The sequence below is a fragment of the Nesoenas mayeri genome, assembly GCF_963082525.1.
Source record: "Nesoenas mayeri genome assembly, chromosome: 1".
Classification (NCBI taxonomy): domain Eukaryota; kingdom Metazoa; phylum Chordata; class Aves; order Columbiformes; family Columbidae; genus Nesoenas; species Nesoenas mayeri.
Window position 1 is genome coordinate 13193655 of NC_137541.1, and position 18096 is coordinate 13211750.

Consider the following 18096-nt stretch of genomic DNA (forward strand, 5'->3'; position numbering starts at 1 on the left):
TGCAAGAATGAGAATTTATCTCAAAAATGACCATATGAGAATATTTGGGCTGCAAATAAATGTTTGTAAGAGATGTACTTTAACAATAAAAGACGAGGACTGATTTTTTTTTTTTTTCTGAATAAAACTATTTTTTTTCTGAAATACTGAATGCTGCACAGAAAGAAAAAAATGAAAATTCCTGGTGGGTGAGACCTTTATCTCTTCTCTCATTTATTACTAGTGCCAATGGAGTAGCTGTCCTAATTATAAAGAACTTGTCCTTTCAAACAGAGGAGCTGGATTCTGATCCAAATGGTCTTGTAGAAAAGAAATTGCTGAATGAAGTCATTATTCTAATTAACATTTATGCTCCTAATGTTAACAATGTACTTTTAAAAGGAACCAGTAGCATAGATATTCCTTCTTAAACCACCTAATAGCCTGGCCTGGGTACTGATTTTAATTGCCCTTTGGTTATCAATTTAGACAGATCTACTAGGGGTGATTGCATTGTAAATCAGATATCTCAAGAAAGTCATTAATGAGCTAATGAAGGGTAGATGTTTGCAGTAATGAATGGCACAGCTGATAATGCTTATTTAGCCAAGTGGTGTATATAAGAGTTCTGTGTTGTGTATGGAGAGAAGTGACCATTCACCAGTAACTAGGTAATAATGTATTAGCTATTACTCAGTCTGCTCCATGGTTTTATCTTCCAGTTCCCAGGATTAGCCCAGTCCCCTGTGCTCTACATCCTTAAACTGCTTCTGTGATTTGTAATTCACAGAACTGTAGTTTGAAGCCTTGCATCTCTGTTTGACTTTGTTTATATATTTCTTGTCTCCCTGAGCATAAATCATAACGACAGCTTAATTGGTTTATATTTCTGAAGCAGTTTGAAATGTGAAGTGTTGCATAATTCTTCAAGGTTGTTATTACTTTGTGACTCTTCCCAACCATTTTCTTTCCAGAATGAAAATGAAAGGGAAATTATTTGCCATTTACAAGAATAAATATGGTGAATTGTGTCATAAGTAATTACTCAGGAATCGCAAAAAAACCCACCTTTTTTCACAGAATTGCACTTTTTAAATATTTGAACTTTGCATCTCCTTCATAACACAGCAATCCAGTAACTTCATTTGAAGGGTTTGATTTATGCTCATGCGAATGGAGAATCAGATCTTTGGTATCTGTGGCTGTGAGAGGGTAGTTTCACGACTGGATAAAGGTTCTGGAAAATATATGTCTTCTATAAAGGTTTTGGTACAGTTATAACACAGGGCCATTTGATACATTTAGAATTTGAGATTATGACTTCTTTATTTCACAGGAGGAACATGTATAATTGTACAAGTCTTTAAAGCACACTATTGGTAGAGATTGGAAGATTCCTTCATTCACAGGTGCATGTTCTACCAAAAGAATTTACATGTACTAAAATTTTTATTGGTTTTGGTTGTTGTTGTTGGCATTTTTTGTTTGGTTTGGTTTGGGTTTTGTTTTGGTTGTTTCGTTTGGTGTTTGGTTTGGTTTTTGTTTTTCCCATAGAGCAGTGTTGATTAGAGATTAATCTTCTAGGTTTTCCTTAGGATCTGGCCAGTGCTTAACATTGCCAGAGAATTTTATCGGGCTCAATGTTCAAAAAATAAAGCCACAGAGACAGATGTTTGTGCATTTATGCCCTTTGTTGCTTCCACTAGCTCACAGAGCAGAGCCAAGAGCTATCCATGACAAAGTAGAAAAGTCTTTTACCCCAGAACGGGATTTTAGGATCAGAAAATGAAACAGGCAAGGAAAAAAAGGACAGCCAACAAAAAGTAGCCTGAGGCCGCACAATGTGTCAATGAGGAAGAGAGAGATAAGAAACACTTGGACAGTTGTGCATGTTGGCTTCAATCTGTAATGACCGTGCAGACCACATATCAAAAACATTTGGCTGTCCTTGACTGAGAACAAAACAAGCCCAGATTTTCAGCTATTGCTATATTTTTTTCCTGTGGAAATTATTTAAATGATCCACCTGATGAATAACAATTCATTTACTCTAACTCTGTTTTTTGTTATTTGTCTCACTGCCTTCAGGCAATTATGAGATATCATCTTAGAGACAAAGTGAAAACTGTCTTCATCTTTTAAAAACCCAGCCTTTCCACTGTTGATCAGCTAGAGTTGAAGCTCTCACTGGTGTAAACTCCATTTGTATTGTTTTTTTCCAGCAAAAATTAAGGGCAAAATTTGAACCATCAGCTGCAATGACACTTAGTTCAATCAGCACTGACAGCTGCTGTATTTCTCTGGTTCTGCACATGCAGAGACCTCCATTAACTTGGGATGAAAGTGTCTACCCGTACCTAAATTCTATCATAGTCAAGAAATGAGTGGGAAGCACCTATATCCTACACAGTTCTACAGCAGTACTATCCCTGCTCAGAGAATGCATAATATCAGCTGGACACATGGCAAAATGCCCAGGCTCTCATGGTAGTTATGATACTTTCTTAGTAGCCTCATGGCCACTTCCTTGGTAACCTCATGGTCAAAGGAAAGAGGCAGTGGAAGGCCAGGGTTTATTTTATGACTCACCTTGTGCTCCCAGAGTGTCCTAGCTACTGGATGAAGGCAACTCTACATTCCTTCTTTTGAAAGAATGACACTGTGAAACTTGTAATTTGCAGTATCTGAAAAACAGGCCAGAACGGGCCTGCTTATATAGCTGAGGAGCAGGAAGACTCATCGAGTGAGGCCAAGTTAATTTGTTAGACTCCAGGACTTTCTTCTTCTCTACTCTGTTCTTCTGCAAACATGCGATGAATTTACCCCAGGAAATACTGATAGCATCATTCTTCAGTATCTCTTAATTTGTTTCTAATTTGAATTTTTCTGAGTGACTCAAGAATAATTGGGTTTTAAACCTTTTTTTTTTTTTTTTTTAACCCCTCCTGGCTGAAATTTGTGTTACGACACAGGTAAATTGTGAGGTTTTAGGATGGATTTTTAGGACTGAGGATTACCTCATCATGCATCTTTATGTAGTAACTGAGTTCTGAAGGAACTAAAATTCTTTGTGGCAGAAGAACTCATTGGGTGTAAACTTATAGATCAAAATTCACATGAGAAAAGTGAAGCTCTGTGTCTCTGTTGTATTGGGACTAAGGTGGAAGACAGCAAATTGAGTAAAAATTGCTATGTTAGAAAGAGATACCATACTGGCTTTAAGGGAAAACAAAACAGAGTCTCCATTAAATGTTTAGCTATTGCTTAGTATTTAGGATTTATAATAACAATAATAAAAACCTGATAATTTACAGTAATGTGGCAAAATAATAATTTTCTGTTGATGAAAACAGAATTTATATAGTTTTTTTCCTTTTTTTTTTTTTTTTAAGTTTCATTGTTTGTTTTCTTTACCTGGAATTAATGGTATTCACTGGGAAGCAGTTTTATTTATTTTGACAAGGGAATAACCAATAGGGAACATATGATTTATTCACATTGTGCAAGGTGACTATCCAGGACAATCTGCAGATGCCTTGTTGGGCACATAAGGCAAGGATTCCCTTCGTACCTCTCCGATTGGCAAGATAGATAGCTTTCTCTGGTAGCAGCTTGAATAAATGAATACAAAACTGATTGACTACAAGGATATCTTTTTTTTTTTTTTTTCTCAAAAAGCAAGTTGAATAAAATGTCAGATTAAATTAACAGTCTAGAGCGCCGTCTTGAGGTTGTCAAGGAATTTGGAGACAACAGGTTTCCAACTGTAAACCAGAGAAAATGACACTGTAAAATTGTAAAAGGTGTCTATAAACACAGCCTTTAAAATAAGACTGAATTCCTATGAAAAAGAAGGAAACACAGGACAAATCAAACCGGGAGTGAGGGGCATTAATCCAGAATCTTGTCTTGGGCAAAAAGCAAATCAGGCAGTTCTCAGGATGATAAGATCTCTATGATACACGTTTTTTAGTAACATTCATGGAGTCCCTGTTCCGCTATATGTAGCATTTTCAGATCTGTAGCAACTATGGATTGATTTAGTATGCAGGTAACACCTCAAAAATTTTTTTGTATAGTAACTGTGTGTTCTTGAAACTCATTCTCATTTTTGACTCAAAAGTTGATCTGAAACTCTTCAGAAGTTCTACATTTTAATTAATGTAATTAATGTAATTAATTTATTTTTTACAACTGAAAGACATTTGATTTTTATTATAGGGAGTTTATAATTTTCATTGCTTTTCTCAGAACACCTTTTATTTCTGTAATTTTTTTCCCTAAAAAACTCTGGGCCAACGCTCTATGCAATGAAGTTCTTAAACACATGGTTGAGCATTTGAATTCCACATCATTCCATTCCTTCCATAAGGTACCTTCCAGTTTACAGTTCTAGCTTTGCTTATTATTTATCAGGAGGAAGATGCCACTGTATAGTGAGCTGTCTTCGATAAAGCTAGTATCTCTCTAGAAAGGGTCCTCATTTTACAGCCTGATGGTTCCCTGATTTGCATTTATCAATAATAAATTTAATCCAACCGGATGCCTTCCCTTACACATATATGTATATTTTTTCTTTATTTTACTCCTTCTGAAGCTTCAGAAGCATCCACTTCTGTGGCTCAGACTAAACTAGATAAAATTTTGTCTAGAAATGCTCTTAGTCTTTTCTCATATTTCCTTCCAATATTATTTTTAAGGGTGTCAAGCCATACAAGCACTACTGTCAAAAGGACAGGACTCTGCTGCAAGCTGTCCTCTAATATGGCAAAGGACTTCTACAACTTCTACGACCACTTCAGCAATAATGTGTAAATTATACAAAATCAGAGTTGAAGGGAAGTAGGCAATCTCATGGTTTGCTAAGCTTGAATCTTTAAGTGATGGCAGAAAGCAATAGCACAATTCAGTATGCTGGGGCCTTGGTTATTAAAGGTCTGAATCATGTCACCTGTCATTAACCATCTAAAAGGCGTCTAGACCTTCTTGTAAGGTCACAACCCAAAATATGTACATTTCCAAAGACCAGTTCATCCTATCTATTAAAAGATCACTACCCAGAGGAGGTGGGTAGAGACGGTTACTTTTTTTAAGCAGCAAAAGTGAAATGAGTTAAAAACCTACCTTCTATTATCCTTTAGGGATCAGACACAATGACAAGTGATTACTCAAGAGTTAAATCCAGACAACAGTCAGTTCACAATGAGAAAAAATGCTGTGGGAAGAAATATCTCAGTATCTCTCTGTCAGTGCAGCAGAGAGTGTACTGTTTAGGAATTGAACCATGTCTCTCTCATGGGAAAGCAGAGGTTTCAGCCTAACTGTACCACTGCTTTTTAGTAGATGAGGTTAGATGGCAGGATTGCTTTAAAATGTACAAAATACTATAAATTAGTAACTAATGTATTTATCAAGCTATGTTGTTGCACAGCCTTGTTCCAATATACTGCATTCATATCTCTGTGACTATTGCTTGTGAAGTCCAAATGCCATTTTGTCTTAATTATTAATTCCCATCCCTTTGTCCGTTATTTTCCTTATCTAAGTATGAGTAGCCTGTTAAAGGGCTTTATCTGGATTTTTCATTTTAGTGTGCTGTGCTCAGTGTAAGATCAAAACATGAAAGTTAAAGGTCATTACGTATTTGCTGGTGGTTGGGAGATCTGTGAAGATGTGCATCTGATAAGCAGTCTTCTCTCTTCCAGCACATTATCCACAATTGATTTGTTCTGCTTCTCAGAGAGAAATACAAACTTGAAGAATATTTGGGAGAAATAAGGTCAGGACCTTAATCTTTGAGGAATTCTAAAGCAAGACATTTCCCTCTCCATAGCCACCTCCACCTGGTCTTAACACAGAGTGGTTTATAGTTACTTTATCTGAAACGTATTTACACCTTCAGCCCATGGGATTCCCAGGTCTGATAGGAAAACTGTTATTTCCCAGCTGCGAGAGATTAAGGGCTCAAGAGGGTTATATCTATTCACATGGTTTGGTCTTGATAGGAATTAAAGGGATGATGAAAACAGTCCAGGCAGTATCTGATTCTGTAAAGGTGAAATTGTTCTTTCTATTTCCTTCTTGTACTTTTACATAGAATTTTTTGGGTGTGTGTTTGTTTCACTTACATGCCTACATTTTGAAATGGGCTACTGCAAATAGTCGAAAGATTAATTAACAAAATCTAAGGAATGAAGAGAACTTTTAAGATAAAAACACCCTGGTGCTTTAAAAAAATAAGTAGCTGTGTAAAATGGAACTATGGAAACAGAGATGAAGAAAACTTGGAAGTTGGAACTCTCTGAAATGCACTAAAGCATGAAGTGACATCTCTGCAGGAATGTTTTGGGTTTTTTTTTAGCTGAGAATTAACTTTGTATGCCTTAATTTTATGGTCTTCAAATTTTCTGAAAATCAGAATTGTTTTAGGTCATCACCTATGCAGATCTGAAATACCCTATCAGTATCTTAAGGTTACACAAAATGGTTTGCTATTGATATTTATCTTGAAAAATGCTATTTAAGAAACCAAAAGCAACTCATGGGTCCTTACTTTTACAGTCTTTCACAGTCTGCCTGGAAAAGAGATATTGTTATGGGGCCAGTTGGGCTTCAATAGTAAGAGAAGAGCGCGCCTGTCATGTTGGCAGGTTTGACAGTCTGTCTGTCTCCATCCCTATATTTGTGAATTTAGAAACTTCCTCTGCTATTGCATTCATTGGGGGCCAGAACACTCCTGGGCAAAAGTCCACAGCTATAATTAGTGATTTAATTTTAATGTAGATGAATAGACAATCCTGAAGCCAGTTATTAAAATGTCATTGGTTGACACAGAAGTTAGAATATGTGCCTAATGTCTGTTAGCAGAAGCTACAGAGACCAACTCAAATGAGAATTCTGCCTGGGGAAGAGCCGCGGCAACACAAGGCATCAAAAATCTCCCTGCCTCTGGGAAACAGCTGGACAGCCCCTGCCAGAAAATGCTCAAGTGTTTGTTGGGAATACACAGGCAATAACTCTGACCTCTCTTTTCTAGCAGAACCCTGAGATCTCTGGAAAATATTCCTTTTGAGTAGCTTTAGCCATAGGTAAAGCCCAATACAGTTAGAAAAGAGCAAGAGTGAAAAACAGACTTTATAAATAGTAGCCCTGGGGATCTCTAGATCCAAGAAGTATGGAATTAGTTCTGTATATCATGTGTAACTCATTCTGACAGCACTCCCAAAGTAAATAAATTTTAATTTGTATTTTTAATTCAGACATTAATGTAAGAGTGAGGCTCAGACAACTAAGCAATCTGGATTCAAAGGCTTAGTTAGAAAAAGAAGGGCAAAGACTTCTCTGGGTTCTTCAGTATCTGGCTGACCATAGAGAAAATAAAAGTAGCAGCAAAGATCTTAGTAAAAGTGTAAGTTTACTGATAAATATTTCAGAAAACACAATAGAAGTTAAGAACTGTTATTGAAAATCACAATCAGAAATCTACATATTTTTCCCCTAAATCCTGAGAGATCTGTAGTATGACCTTTCCTGGCCTCTTCACCATCTTAACGACACAAGATCATGAGTAAAACTAATACCAATGTAAATCTAAAATATAAAGGCTTTAGAAGACTTTGGTTTTTAATTCCACAAATTTTGGCACCACAATAAGAGTTCTGCAACTTTGATCCATCAAGCTGCATTACAAAACCATCATGAAAATGTGTGAATCCAAGAACAAAATCTACTCACCCAACCCTACAGCAGTGATTAAAAAAGCCCTAATTATAGTATAGTCACCCGTCAAAATAAATTACTCAGGGTGAGTGGGTGAAGATAAGTTCTCTAGGCTTCCTTAAGGAGGTGGTAATTGTCTTGAATTTTGTTAAAATATATCATTAATTATATTTAGCAATGTCTATGTACTGCTTTCCTCTTTGAGAATTTCATAAGATGGTTGTAAGAATTTTGCGAGAGGGCTTTTTGAGTTTTAAAATAGTCTATACTTGTGTATTTGTACTGCAGAACATGTTTCATGACATACAGAAGAATGCTCTAAATGACATGTACAGGTGTCCAGAAATGTTAGAATAATTTCATAAAAAGATGGTAATTGTTTGGACCTACTTCCACAGCAAAGTGGTGTCTCGATCTGATAGGACCATGAATTGAAAGCATGGAGATGCCACATGTTTGGCTTTTGGAGATGGACACAGAGCTTAGGAGGTCCATGGAGCCGCACTTAGGAATCCTTCCTGTCTCAAACATCCTTTGCACACAATAGCAAATCCTTCAGAGAAGATGCTTATCACCCATTCACCTGGGCTATGTCGGCTGTGAAAGTGTACTGCAAGGTTTGAGAGATCACCAACCATGTATGGTTTTACCCTGCTGGTTATACTGCCTGTGTTGGGCCTGCCCTAAGCAACACCAAAAACATGGGCTTTTTTTCTCACTGTCTCCTGAAAGCTACCAGAAACCTACACTTAAATTTGCATCCAAAGAATGCTCGATATGTGGGCTCCAGACTGCAGCAGATTTGAGCCTGATGTCCCAGGGCTTGCAGTCTGTGGGCTACTGCAGATGGAGATATTGTTTTTAGATCTCACTTCATTGTTGGTTCCAAATCTGTCTTTTTGTTGGTTTTTTTTTTTTCAGTATCATTTATATGATGTTCAGACACCTTCATTATATGTGACAGGCCTGTAGTCATAAACAAATGCAGCTATCATCTTTGAATCAAATAATAAACTATTCACATTTATTCACATTATTATTTTAATTAAAAATCAAGCTAATTTCTATCTACCTAACACTGTATACCATTGCAATCTGTTATTTTCTATATGTATTTGTTCGTGAACTGTTACAATACTGAATGGAACTCTTATATCAAGACAACAACTAGACTTCGAAGTTACTTTCCCCTTAATTTATTATCACTAGTGAGTGACTACAAAAGCATTATGTAGAGATTTAGCATTCTTCATAACATTTGCAGTTACTGTTCTAATAACTGAAAAATAAGGTCTGTCTTTCATTTCCTAGAGTTGTGGCTGACTCACACAATTTTGACTGATAATTCAGCAATTCAAAGTTGTATAAACAGCACAGACAGATCAATCTAAATGAGGGTGCTGAATAAGCAGAAGCAGGGGTGTGTTTGTTGCCGGGTATTGTTTCATCCCACTCTAAAAATAAGTGTGAAAAGGAATGTGCATCTCATTCTGGGCTGAGAATCTGAGTCACACTGTAGTTGGAAGTATTCACATTAAAAGCTTTTGGTTCTAGCACACCTCTCATTTTCTCTCTGATTATTCATTCTTACTATAATTTCCTAATTTCTTAGCACCACTTTTAACTTTTCATAAGACTTACATTTTTAAAGTAGACTTTTTAATTTATTGGATGAGATCAGTGAAGCTTCAGGGGCCAAAGACTATCCCCACAATCACCACCCTCCTCCACAATCTGATGGTTCAGGCTGGCCGGTGCCAGGAGCTATGGGAGCATGTTCTCCACAGCCAAGGACACAGACCTGGCAAAAAGCCCTTCCTTGCCCTTCCCCATGCAGAAGGGTGGAAAGTACAGATGTCAGCTATATGCTGCATTTTGGGTTCTTTCCTCACAGAAGGGGAGAGGGGCTGGGGGACTGACAGCAACAGTGATCAGCGAGGCCAAGCAGAGCAAAGTGCATGTAGGTCAGTCCCTACAATGTGGTGCAAGGTGGAGCCCAACATCGTGGGGGACACAGGTATAACTGCTTCCAGTAATCGTATAGTGACCTTCAGTAGATCTGAGTCTTGTTATCATCTCAGCATGACGATTCTTCTTCTTCTTTACTACAACCCAAATGCTTTGTCGTTTTTTTCTTCCATAAGGGCTTACACTATCTCAGGAGGCAATGTAGGATCTGTTGCTCTTCATCAAACACTTCATCGATAAAACAAAAGTTTTACTACTTCCTGACAGGGGTGAACTCAGGTTAAGGAAAAAAAAAAAATAGCTGTTTTGTCTTCCTCATTTCCTCCTTTTTCTTCTTCTTACTTACTTTCTAACTTCCCAGTCTGGTCTCTGTCATTAGGGCTAGCCTCCCCAGTAATTTTCCTCAACCTCTTTGCAGAATCCAGTAGACTTTCGTGCAGCTTAGTGCTGGCAAGGAATATGTGGTAATTGTAACTGTGCAATGGCTTCCAAGCTGTTTCGGCAGCAACGAGATTGGGTTAGGCCAACTCTCCAGTGTTCAGTTGCATTCAGAAACAGGCTGGGAGCACTGGGGCAATCGGGCACAGCAGCAAGATGGATTAAGCTGTGGTGATTTTCCTGCAATTAAATACTCATTCTGCACTGCCTGTCTGTGTGAAGGCTTTTAGTCAGGTCCAGCGCAAAGAGCTTAGCTTAACCTTTGCTGGCTTAAACTGCCCTCCTGACTTTGTGCTGGGGTGGCAGAGAAGTGTGCAAATATTTTTAAAGTACAATGAGGTGGCAGCTGAGTAAGAGAGTGACTGCACTGAGTCAAACCAAGGGAAAGTGTAGCCCTGTACTCTGTCTCTATTACTGCCCCTTGGTAGATGTTAAGGCAAAAAAATACAAGAACAGGGGAGGCATGCAGAGATATTTTCCCCATTCCACCTATCTATATGGTATGGAGCTCTTGATTCTGAATTTGTATTTCACATTTAATAGGCTTTCATGGGATTTTTCTTCTACGACTTTGTATAATTGCTTTTTGACTGTATTTGTGATACTGGCCGTATCTGACAGTGAATGCCGCTATTCTCCTGTGCTGTGTGAAAAAAAAAACCCACTTATTTTGCTTGTTTTAAACCTGCTAATTTCATTGGGCATCCTCTTGTTCTCATGTAGTGAGAAGCCAAGCATCCATTCATTTATTTTCTAGGCACTTTCCCAGGGCTCTCCTGATTTTATACATATCTGCCATATCCCCTTTCAGTTGTCCCATTTCCAAGCTGAAAACTCCAAATCAATTTAAGCAGTTCCAAGCTCTAATTGCCCTTCTTTCATCCCCCATGTAATTTTTGAGAGGCAAGTACCAGAACAGCAGGCAGTATACAAAAGGGAGGGTACTATGTGGATTTGTATAGTGTTACAAAGGTGTTTTCTGTTTTGTGCTCCATTCCTTTTTTTAAAGCTCTTAACTGCTGATTTTTTGACTGCCAATGAGCATAGGATTTATTTTTTCTATTACTAAGATTTATCCTTTTTTTTTATTATTATTATTTGTGGTTTTATTTGGTTTGGTTTTTAGTTTGGTTTTGTTTGCTTGTTTGGTTTTTAAATTAAACACAATTGAAATTATTTATTTGGTATGCTGAATTTCAGTACTTTATGATTAGTGTTTCAACAGTAGCACCTTGAACCAGCCCTGTCCTTTGCTCAACAGGATGAAAAAGAGCTGTTTTTATCAGAAATTTTCCAAACGTCATCAACAAAAGTTATGGTGTTTAAACATTTAGTCTCTGCATTATGCTTAGATATGACAATTGCTGAGGTTTTACGAAAGTCTGCCATTAGCTTTACTGATAAATCCTAAGGCGTAGGCAAGGAATTTCAAGACACTGAGAAACTCTTTTTGATAGAAGATACAGTTTATATTGATTATAGTTTTTATTTAATGGGACATTGCTCCTTCATTGAAATGGCTGGGTCTCATAACATTTTTCCTTTGGAATTGTACAGATTATTTTCATCATTTTTATGATGCACTGATTATGTCAGTATCTATGGATCAGTTTCTTATTTTTCATTGCACTGCTTATGCATATATTTGAACTAAGGAGGGATAGATAGGTACGTATTAATAGATAGGATAGGTAGGTACATATTTGCAATTAATGCAAAAACACTTTTAAATCAATGATTACTGGATCATAAAGCAAATAACATGTTATCTTGGAGGACAGAAGTGGGGAAGTATACTGCCTTTTCAGCTGGAAAGTGAAAAAGTTAAATACTTTGTCTCCTAATCTTAAATGCGCATTTTGCTTCTCATATTTTTATATATGTGATAATCATGGCAATTTTTTGTTATGAATTTTGTCTCTGTCTCCCACTAATGCATGCAGACAATCAAAATGAAAAACTGTTTAATATCCAAAAATAGAATGAATATGTCCTTCATTTAAAACATCATATCTCCATATCTTCAGGATATTAGCATTACTGCTAATTACTACGGCACTCAATTCTGTGTGACAATGGCAAAACTAAGAACAAAGCAAAAAAGCCAAGGTATTGCACTTTTAGTTTCACAGTTTGGATCACATTGGTCCTATAACCCTGGGATTTGTGTGCTGACATTTATGAAATCAGTGGAAAACAGTCCCCTCTTCACAAGTTTTGTGAAGCTTGTAGCATCTGTGGCACTGATTAACTTTCAGACTGGTAAAACAGCTTAGGTCAGGGAGAAATTTTTTAAATCGAAGAATCCTTTTTTTTCAAAATATGTAATATTTCAGACATCCAATCTCACCAAAAAAAAGTAACAGGCTCTTAAAGAAATACAAAAGTAGACCTCCAACTGAGCACCGCCTTCAGGACTGTTGGTTTTCAGGTACTCTCAAAATACCCTGCACTGTCAGAGCTTAGAAATTTGACTGTGACCAGATCTGATTTTTACCTATTTTGGAAGTGCAGTTTTGTGAGTGGATTGGTGCAGATTTCCCTTCCCCGCCTTAGACCCTAAATCTTGCTCCCTGCTTTAACCCTGGGAGTCAGAGAGACCTGCAGGCTTCAGGAGGGATGGTCACAAGCAGCCATACAAAGTCACAGCTCATTGCTGTACTGGCACTGGGGCTTTGTGGTAAACCTGCTGCCATCTCATAAAATCCAAAGATCATCTTCAGCAAGTCAGTTTATCATTGTGCCATCCCTAAGCCCAGAGTGAGTACAAGGGCCATTTAACACAGCAAATTTTTCTAGTGTATTACAATTACAGAAACACCTGTTATGAATATCATTTTGCTAAACCACTGGAAAAAAATAATTGAGTATTCAGTAGTTGCAAGACTGCTCAACTACTTGCCTGTATTGAGGTGGTTTGTGTGACACAGGAATATTAGTAACACAAATAATTTTTACTGTGCCTGCAAAATGCATCTTAGGATGGTTTACTGTGCAGATATAACATAATTCTTTATCTGTGTCACACTCATATGAGGTTAAATTATTTTTTGACAGTTGCTAGTATTACTTGATCGCTCAGAAGCCCTTGTGAGATAAAGCTTAAAAAATGGTCATGCAGTCTATAAAGACCTTCAGGAACTTAATATCCTTACATAGGTTCTTTTTTATTTCAAAAAGTTTCTAAGAGCCGAACAGTTATTTTTAGTTTCCCATGCTGTCTGCTGCAAGTCTACTTGTAAGGCAACGTGTTCACTGCCCTTCAATGCAACTTGCAAACAAAAAAGATAACTCTGCATAAATACCATGGTTTTGTCTTTATGTCTTATATTACTCTTAATGTTTGCTACTAGAAAGGAATTTCTATTTTTTAATGTATTCTTTTATTTAATTATTTTAATATTCTATTTTGAACATTATTTTTAAAGACAAAGTTGAGGTATTAGTAAGAAACCAGTTTTGAGACTAGATATGCTACAAATCCAAACATTGATTGGTAAGTCTGGACCATGGTCCATCTAATCTAATAATCCTTGTGACAGAGGAGCCTGCCAGAAATTTCATGAGAGACAAACAGAGGGTAATCTGTCAACCACCTTAAGTCTTCTCAAAATTCCTCCTCGTACTTTGAGATAATTTTAAGCCCTAAAGCATAAGGTTTCAACTTACTTTGAAAATACATTAACTATTATAAATCGGGAGCTCATGAATAGCAAAAATCTGACAAATATGAAAATGAGAAAGGGAAAGCTTTACTGAAAACTGCAAATCTCTGAATCAATGAAAGAGTATTTACTTTCTAAGCAGTTGAGAGAATTTGGAGGGTGGTGAAAATGACATAATATTGTCAATAGCCAATACTTTTATAGTCCTTCTGATCCTTGAGAAATCCTTGTATTGTGGCATAGATATTACAAAACTAATTTGTCCTAACTAATGGTCTGAAATAAGAAAAAAGCTCTGGTATGTGGCCCATTCATCATGTATTTAGATGAGAGAAATGTTGACTTGCCCTGTTAAATTTTCAGGAAGTCTTAATATGGTATAGCCTTGTGGGCATAATTTGTTCTCTAGTGCTACCACCAAGAAAATCAACTACCATTTCATGGAAGATGAATATCTAGCTTTGCACGAAACGTTTTGAACTAATCTTCATATTAGCTGATTAACCAGATCCTACCTTAAATAATCCAAATAATCTGAGACAAAAGAAGAAGCAGAAGTATATGTACTTCTGCAACTTGACATGTCATTACTCTTCTTTCCTTTTCAGACAACTACTACGGCACTCCAAAGCCCCCAGCAGAACCAGCTCCATTGCTGTTAAATGTGACAGATCAGATCCTCCCAGGTGCCACTCCCGGGGCTGAAGGCAAACGTAAGAGGAATAAGTCTGTGAGCAATATGGAGAAGACAGGTATTGAACCACCGGAGGAAGAAGAGGAAGAAAGACCTGTGGTCAATGGAAACGACGTGACAGTAACACCAGGTCTGTTCTTCTTACTTTGCAATGCATTTCTGTTATTCACAGAGTCCTCAGTTACCTCTTTCTGCAGTGATAGTATGCATGTCCAGATAACGATGTTCTTGTAGAACTGAAAGACAGGAATCTTGGATACTAGGATTTCTCTCAAGCCTAAAACAAATTACTTAACCTCCATTTTGGGGAGTCATCTCACTTACATCAAATACTATAAAGGTATCTGTCTCTGAACTAGTCACTTTGAACCCTATTTATAGGCCAAAGAGAAAAATATCTGCTTTCTGAATACAGTTCATGTGATCTGTTTGAGATTTCTAACTTAGGAAATCAATCACAAGTGCCTGTTTCTCTCCATTGACTATAGAGGGAGTCTGGAGAACTGTAATTTGGTCAATTGAATGCAGTCCCTGTGTTTCAGGTCTCCTTTTTCTCAAGTGCTGATACTCACAAGAGAATTCACTACATTATAAAGTGAACTTTCATAAATTGTTATAAAATTTAGCAATATCATGGAAGAATAAAGCTATTGTCATATTAATGAATTTGTGGCACTGCCAATGAAACTCAGCTGGCCATCCTATCAGGAAAGACTCTTTTCAGCAATGTTCCAGGTCTTGCATAAAGCTGATAAAGATTTCAGATATCTAGTCCTAAAAGGCAGCTGTTGCTTTACCCCTTGGATCACAGCACTTCAGAAAAAAAAGGAGCTTGAAATAGAACCATAGTATCATAGAATGACAGAACCATTTTGGTCGGAAGAGACCCTCAAGATCATCGAGTCCAAACATTAATAAAGATACTGACTGGTATCCTACACGAAAAAACTCCAGCCTTTTTCAAAGCAGGGAATCATCTTCCCCTTCATCATTTTACAGTATTTAATAATTTTTATTCTGAAATACCACTTGTTGTTCAAGTAGGAAATTACAGAATTCAGACTTTTCCATATCTCTGAGAAAAAACTCTGTGAATCTTTTTCATGAACTTAGAAATTCTGAAACAAATTATTGAAGTCTGTAGTGCTGTAGTGACAATCATATGGTTGAGAAGATAAAAACGAATATTTCAAGTTCTTTAAATGTATAGGTTAATGTGAAACAAAAAATCTATTACCTAATCCTCTAAACACTGCAAAAAGGATTTTCATACTGCAGGTTCTATATATACTTTTTTTTTTCTCCTACTGCATGAGAAAATACATCAAATGGAATATCTCCCCATCAGGGATGCATTTGCCACATGCTTTTCTGTAGTTGTTGCCTAACATTAAATGTAAGGGCAAATCCCTGTGCAGAATCCGTCCCCGTGTACAAGGAGGGTAGCGGGGGAGGAGAAGTGAGAGTGGATTTCATTCTCCCCTCTCAGCTCGTCAAAGGTCTGCAGCATCACTCTCTGGCCATTGCCATCACAGGCTGTACGAGCCTTGCTCATCCCTTCCACACAACATCGCATCTGTCGGCAATGCCCTGGTGCTTTAAACCTTTCCTACACAGCTAAGCAGAAAAGGCTGGAGCCCAGAAATCCTTACATAAAGCATCAGCACTGGCTCTGTTGCCAGGATACTTCCACAGCGAAAGAGGCAAAGGCAGGATTTGCTCTTTGATATGTATTGTAGAAATCATTAGAAAGATCATTCTTTGCAGTTATGTGAAATGTGCCACATAACAGACCATTGCTGAGAAGCAATTTCCAGGGCAATATGTTTCAGCTCAAACTGGATCAAATGGCAATGTTTACCTGCTTTTCTCCTTGCACTGTACACCTATAATTCATTTCTCCCAGGCAAATTCCATGTGAACAATGACTAGGCAGCACCCAAGAAACAGTCACTGGCATGTGCTGTGTTAAAAAATGAAATAGATGAGCATCGGTGTAAGAGAGCCCCCGCTACTCCCCCTCCTTGTCCCCACAAAGTAATTCCTGTAGATGTGGCCAGCAGAACAAGCAGCGACTGTGTTGGCTCTCATGGTTTCATAAGCAGGGTTTTGTTGTTCACTTACACTGATTGAGGACCTTGGGGATTGTAGCAAAGCAGCTCTGTACATACATGCTGTGTTGCCTTTGTTGGGCAGTGTAGCTCCCACGGACCCTGTTTCTGCAGTCATTTTCTCTGTGAGCTGACAGAGTCTTAACTGCCTCTAAAATGTGTGTTCCTTTGTAGTTTGTGTCTTTGAGCAATCAGGAAAACCATAACATGTTAATTCTTTTTTTTTTTTTTTTTCCTTTTCTTTTCTTTCTTTTTGTTTAACTCCTGGTGGAGGAAGCAATCTAGTTTTTATAAAGAACCAACCACGGCAGGATTTTTGTTATTTCCAGTTATTTTAGAAAGTGTATTCTATGTTAAATGCTTCTCTTTTAATGGGAGTCTTTTATTAAATATGGGACTCTTGGGACATCTGAAACATTGATTCATTTTTTATAGATGCTCAGCAACATAATGACTTATTAATTAGCAAAGGTATCAGAGTGCTTGCAAGGCAAAGGTGCAAAACACCTAGGACTGCTAGGTTGAAGTAGTAACAGATCTAAGATGAATCTGAATAAAATAAACCTGTCTTTATCAAGCCAGTTAGTGACATTTGTAGTTGCAGAGATCTTTGTGCTTTGGTCTCATTTTTCAGACCACTTTTTAGCGTCAAGAAAATCTGTGCACCTGTTGAGCTTTATTAGTAGGAATCAATTTTTCATTAATTCACTTCCACATGCCTTGCTTCGTCAGCCGTCAGATTTCTCTCAGACAGTTGTATTTGGACAGCCTGGAGATCTTCATCTGCGCTCCATAATTGTCTTCTTGCTAATTTGTACTGCCTAATGTTTTTGGTTTTTCCTGATTTTTGTTGCCTGTTCTCATCCCAAAACCCAACAAGAAGCCTTCTCACTTCTTTAGGATGAGGCTTTTGTTCATTTTAGAATGGACCACACTCAGTCCTTCATCCTGGATCAAGTTCTCTCAGGACACAATAGTATTAGTCGAGTGATGGGATGTATTTAATTCAATTTCAGTATTATATGCCTGAATTTCTTGCTTTTTCTTTGAGCTACTTGTCTCTGCTCTATATAAAGTAAGGAGAAAGAGGCAATTCCAAAGAGTAAGAGAGCGTATCTGTTTTATATACCCATTTTAGGATATCACCTCTGCAATATAGAATGCTTAATTCAGCCTACAGATGCACAAGAGCCTAGATTGCTAAATTTGAATTAAGAATCGTACTATTTCCCAAGCAACATATGAGAGAGACAATTTCTATATTAGCTGTTAAGATGGCCAAGTCTAGAGTCAGCATTGGGTTTCCCACACCCAGTGCAATTGCCCACATTACTGGACTTCTGGCTGCTCTGGGTTGGGTCTCTGCCATTCACTGAAATATATTGTACCTGAGAAGCCTTTCCTGATGGACATTGCATTGAATGAAACTATTTCGGTAAATCCCAAGCTCTAATAAAAGAGGTAGAAAGACTCCTGGTTAAATTACAACCTACTTGTCAGACACTCAGTTTTCACTACAGTT

The 18096-nt window shown here is 37.4% G+C and overlaps 1 protein-coding gene across 2 annotated transcripts in view; it reads left to right on the plus strand.

Annotated features, from left to right (window-relative positions):
• MAGI2 (membrane associated guanylate kinase, WW and PDZ domain containing 2) overlaps positions 1 to 18096 on the plus strand; it is a gene marked incomplete at both ends in the record, with an annotated part of 741772 nt that overhangs the window by 479086 nt on the left and 244590 nt on the right. For both annotated transcript variants that reach the window (XM_080355648.1, XM_080355649.1), the window contains one exon: positions 14378 to 14593. In XM_080355648.1, coding sequence (XP_080211774.1) covers positions 14378 to 14593 — 216 coding nt within the window. The remainder of the gene's footprint in view (positions 1 to 14377; positions 14594 to 18096) is intronic.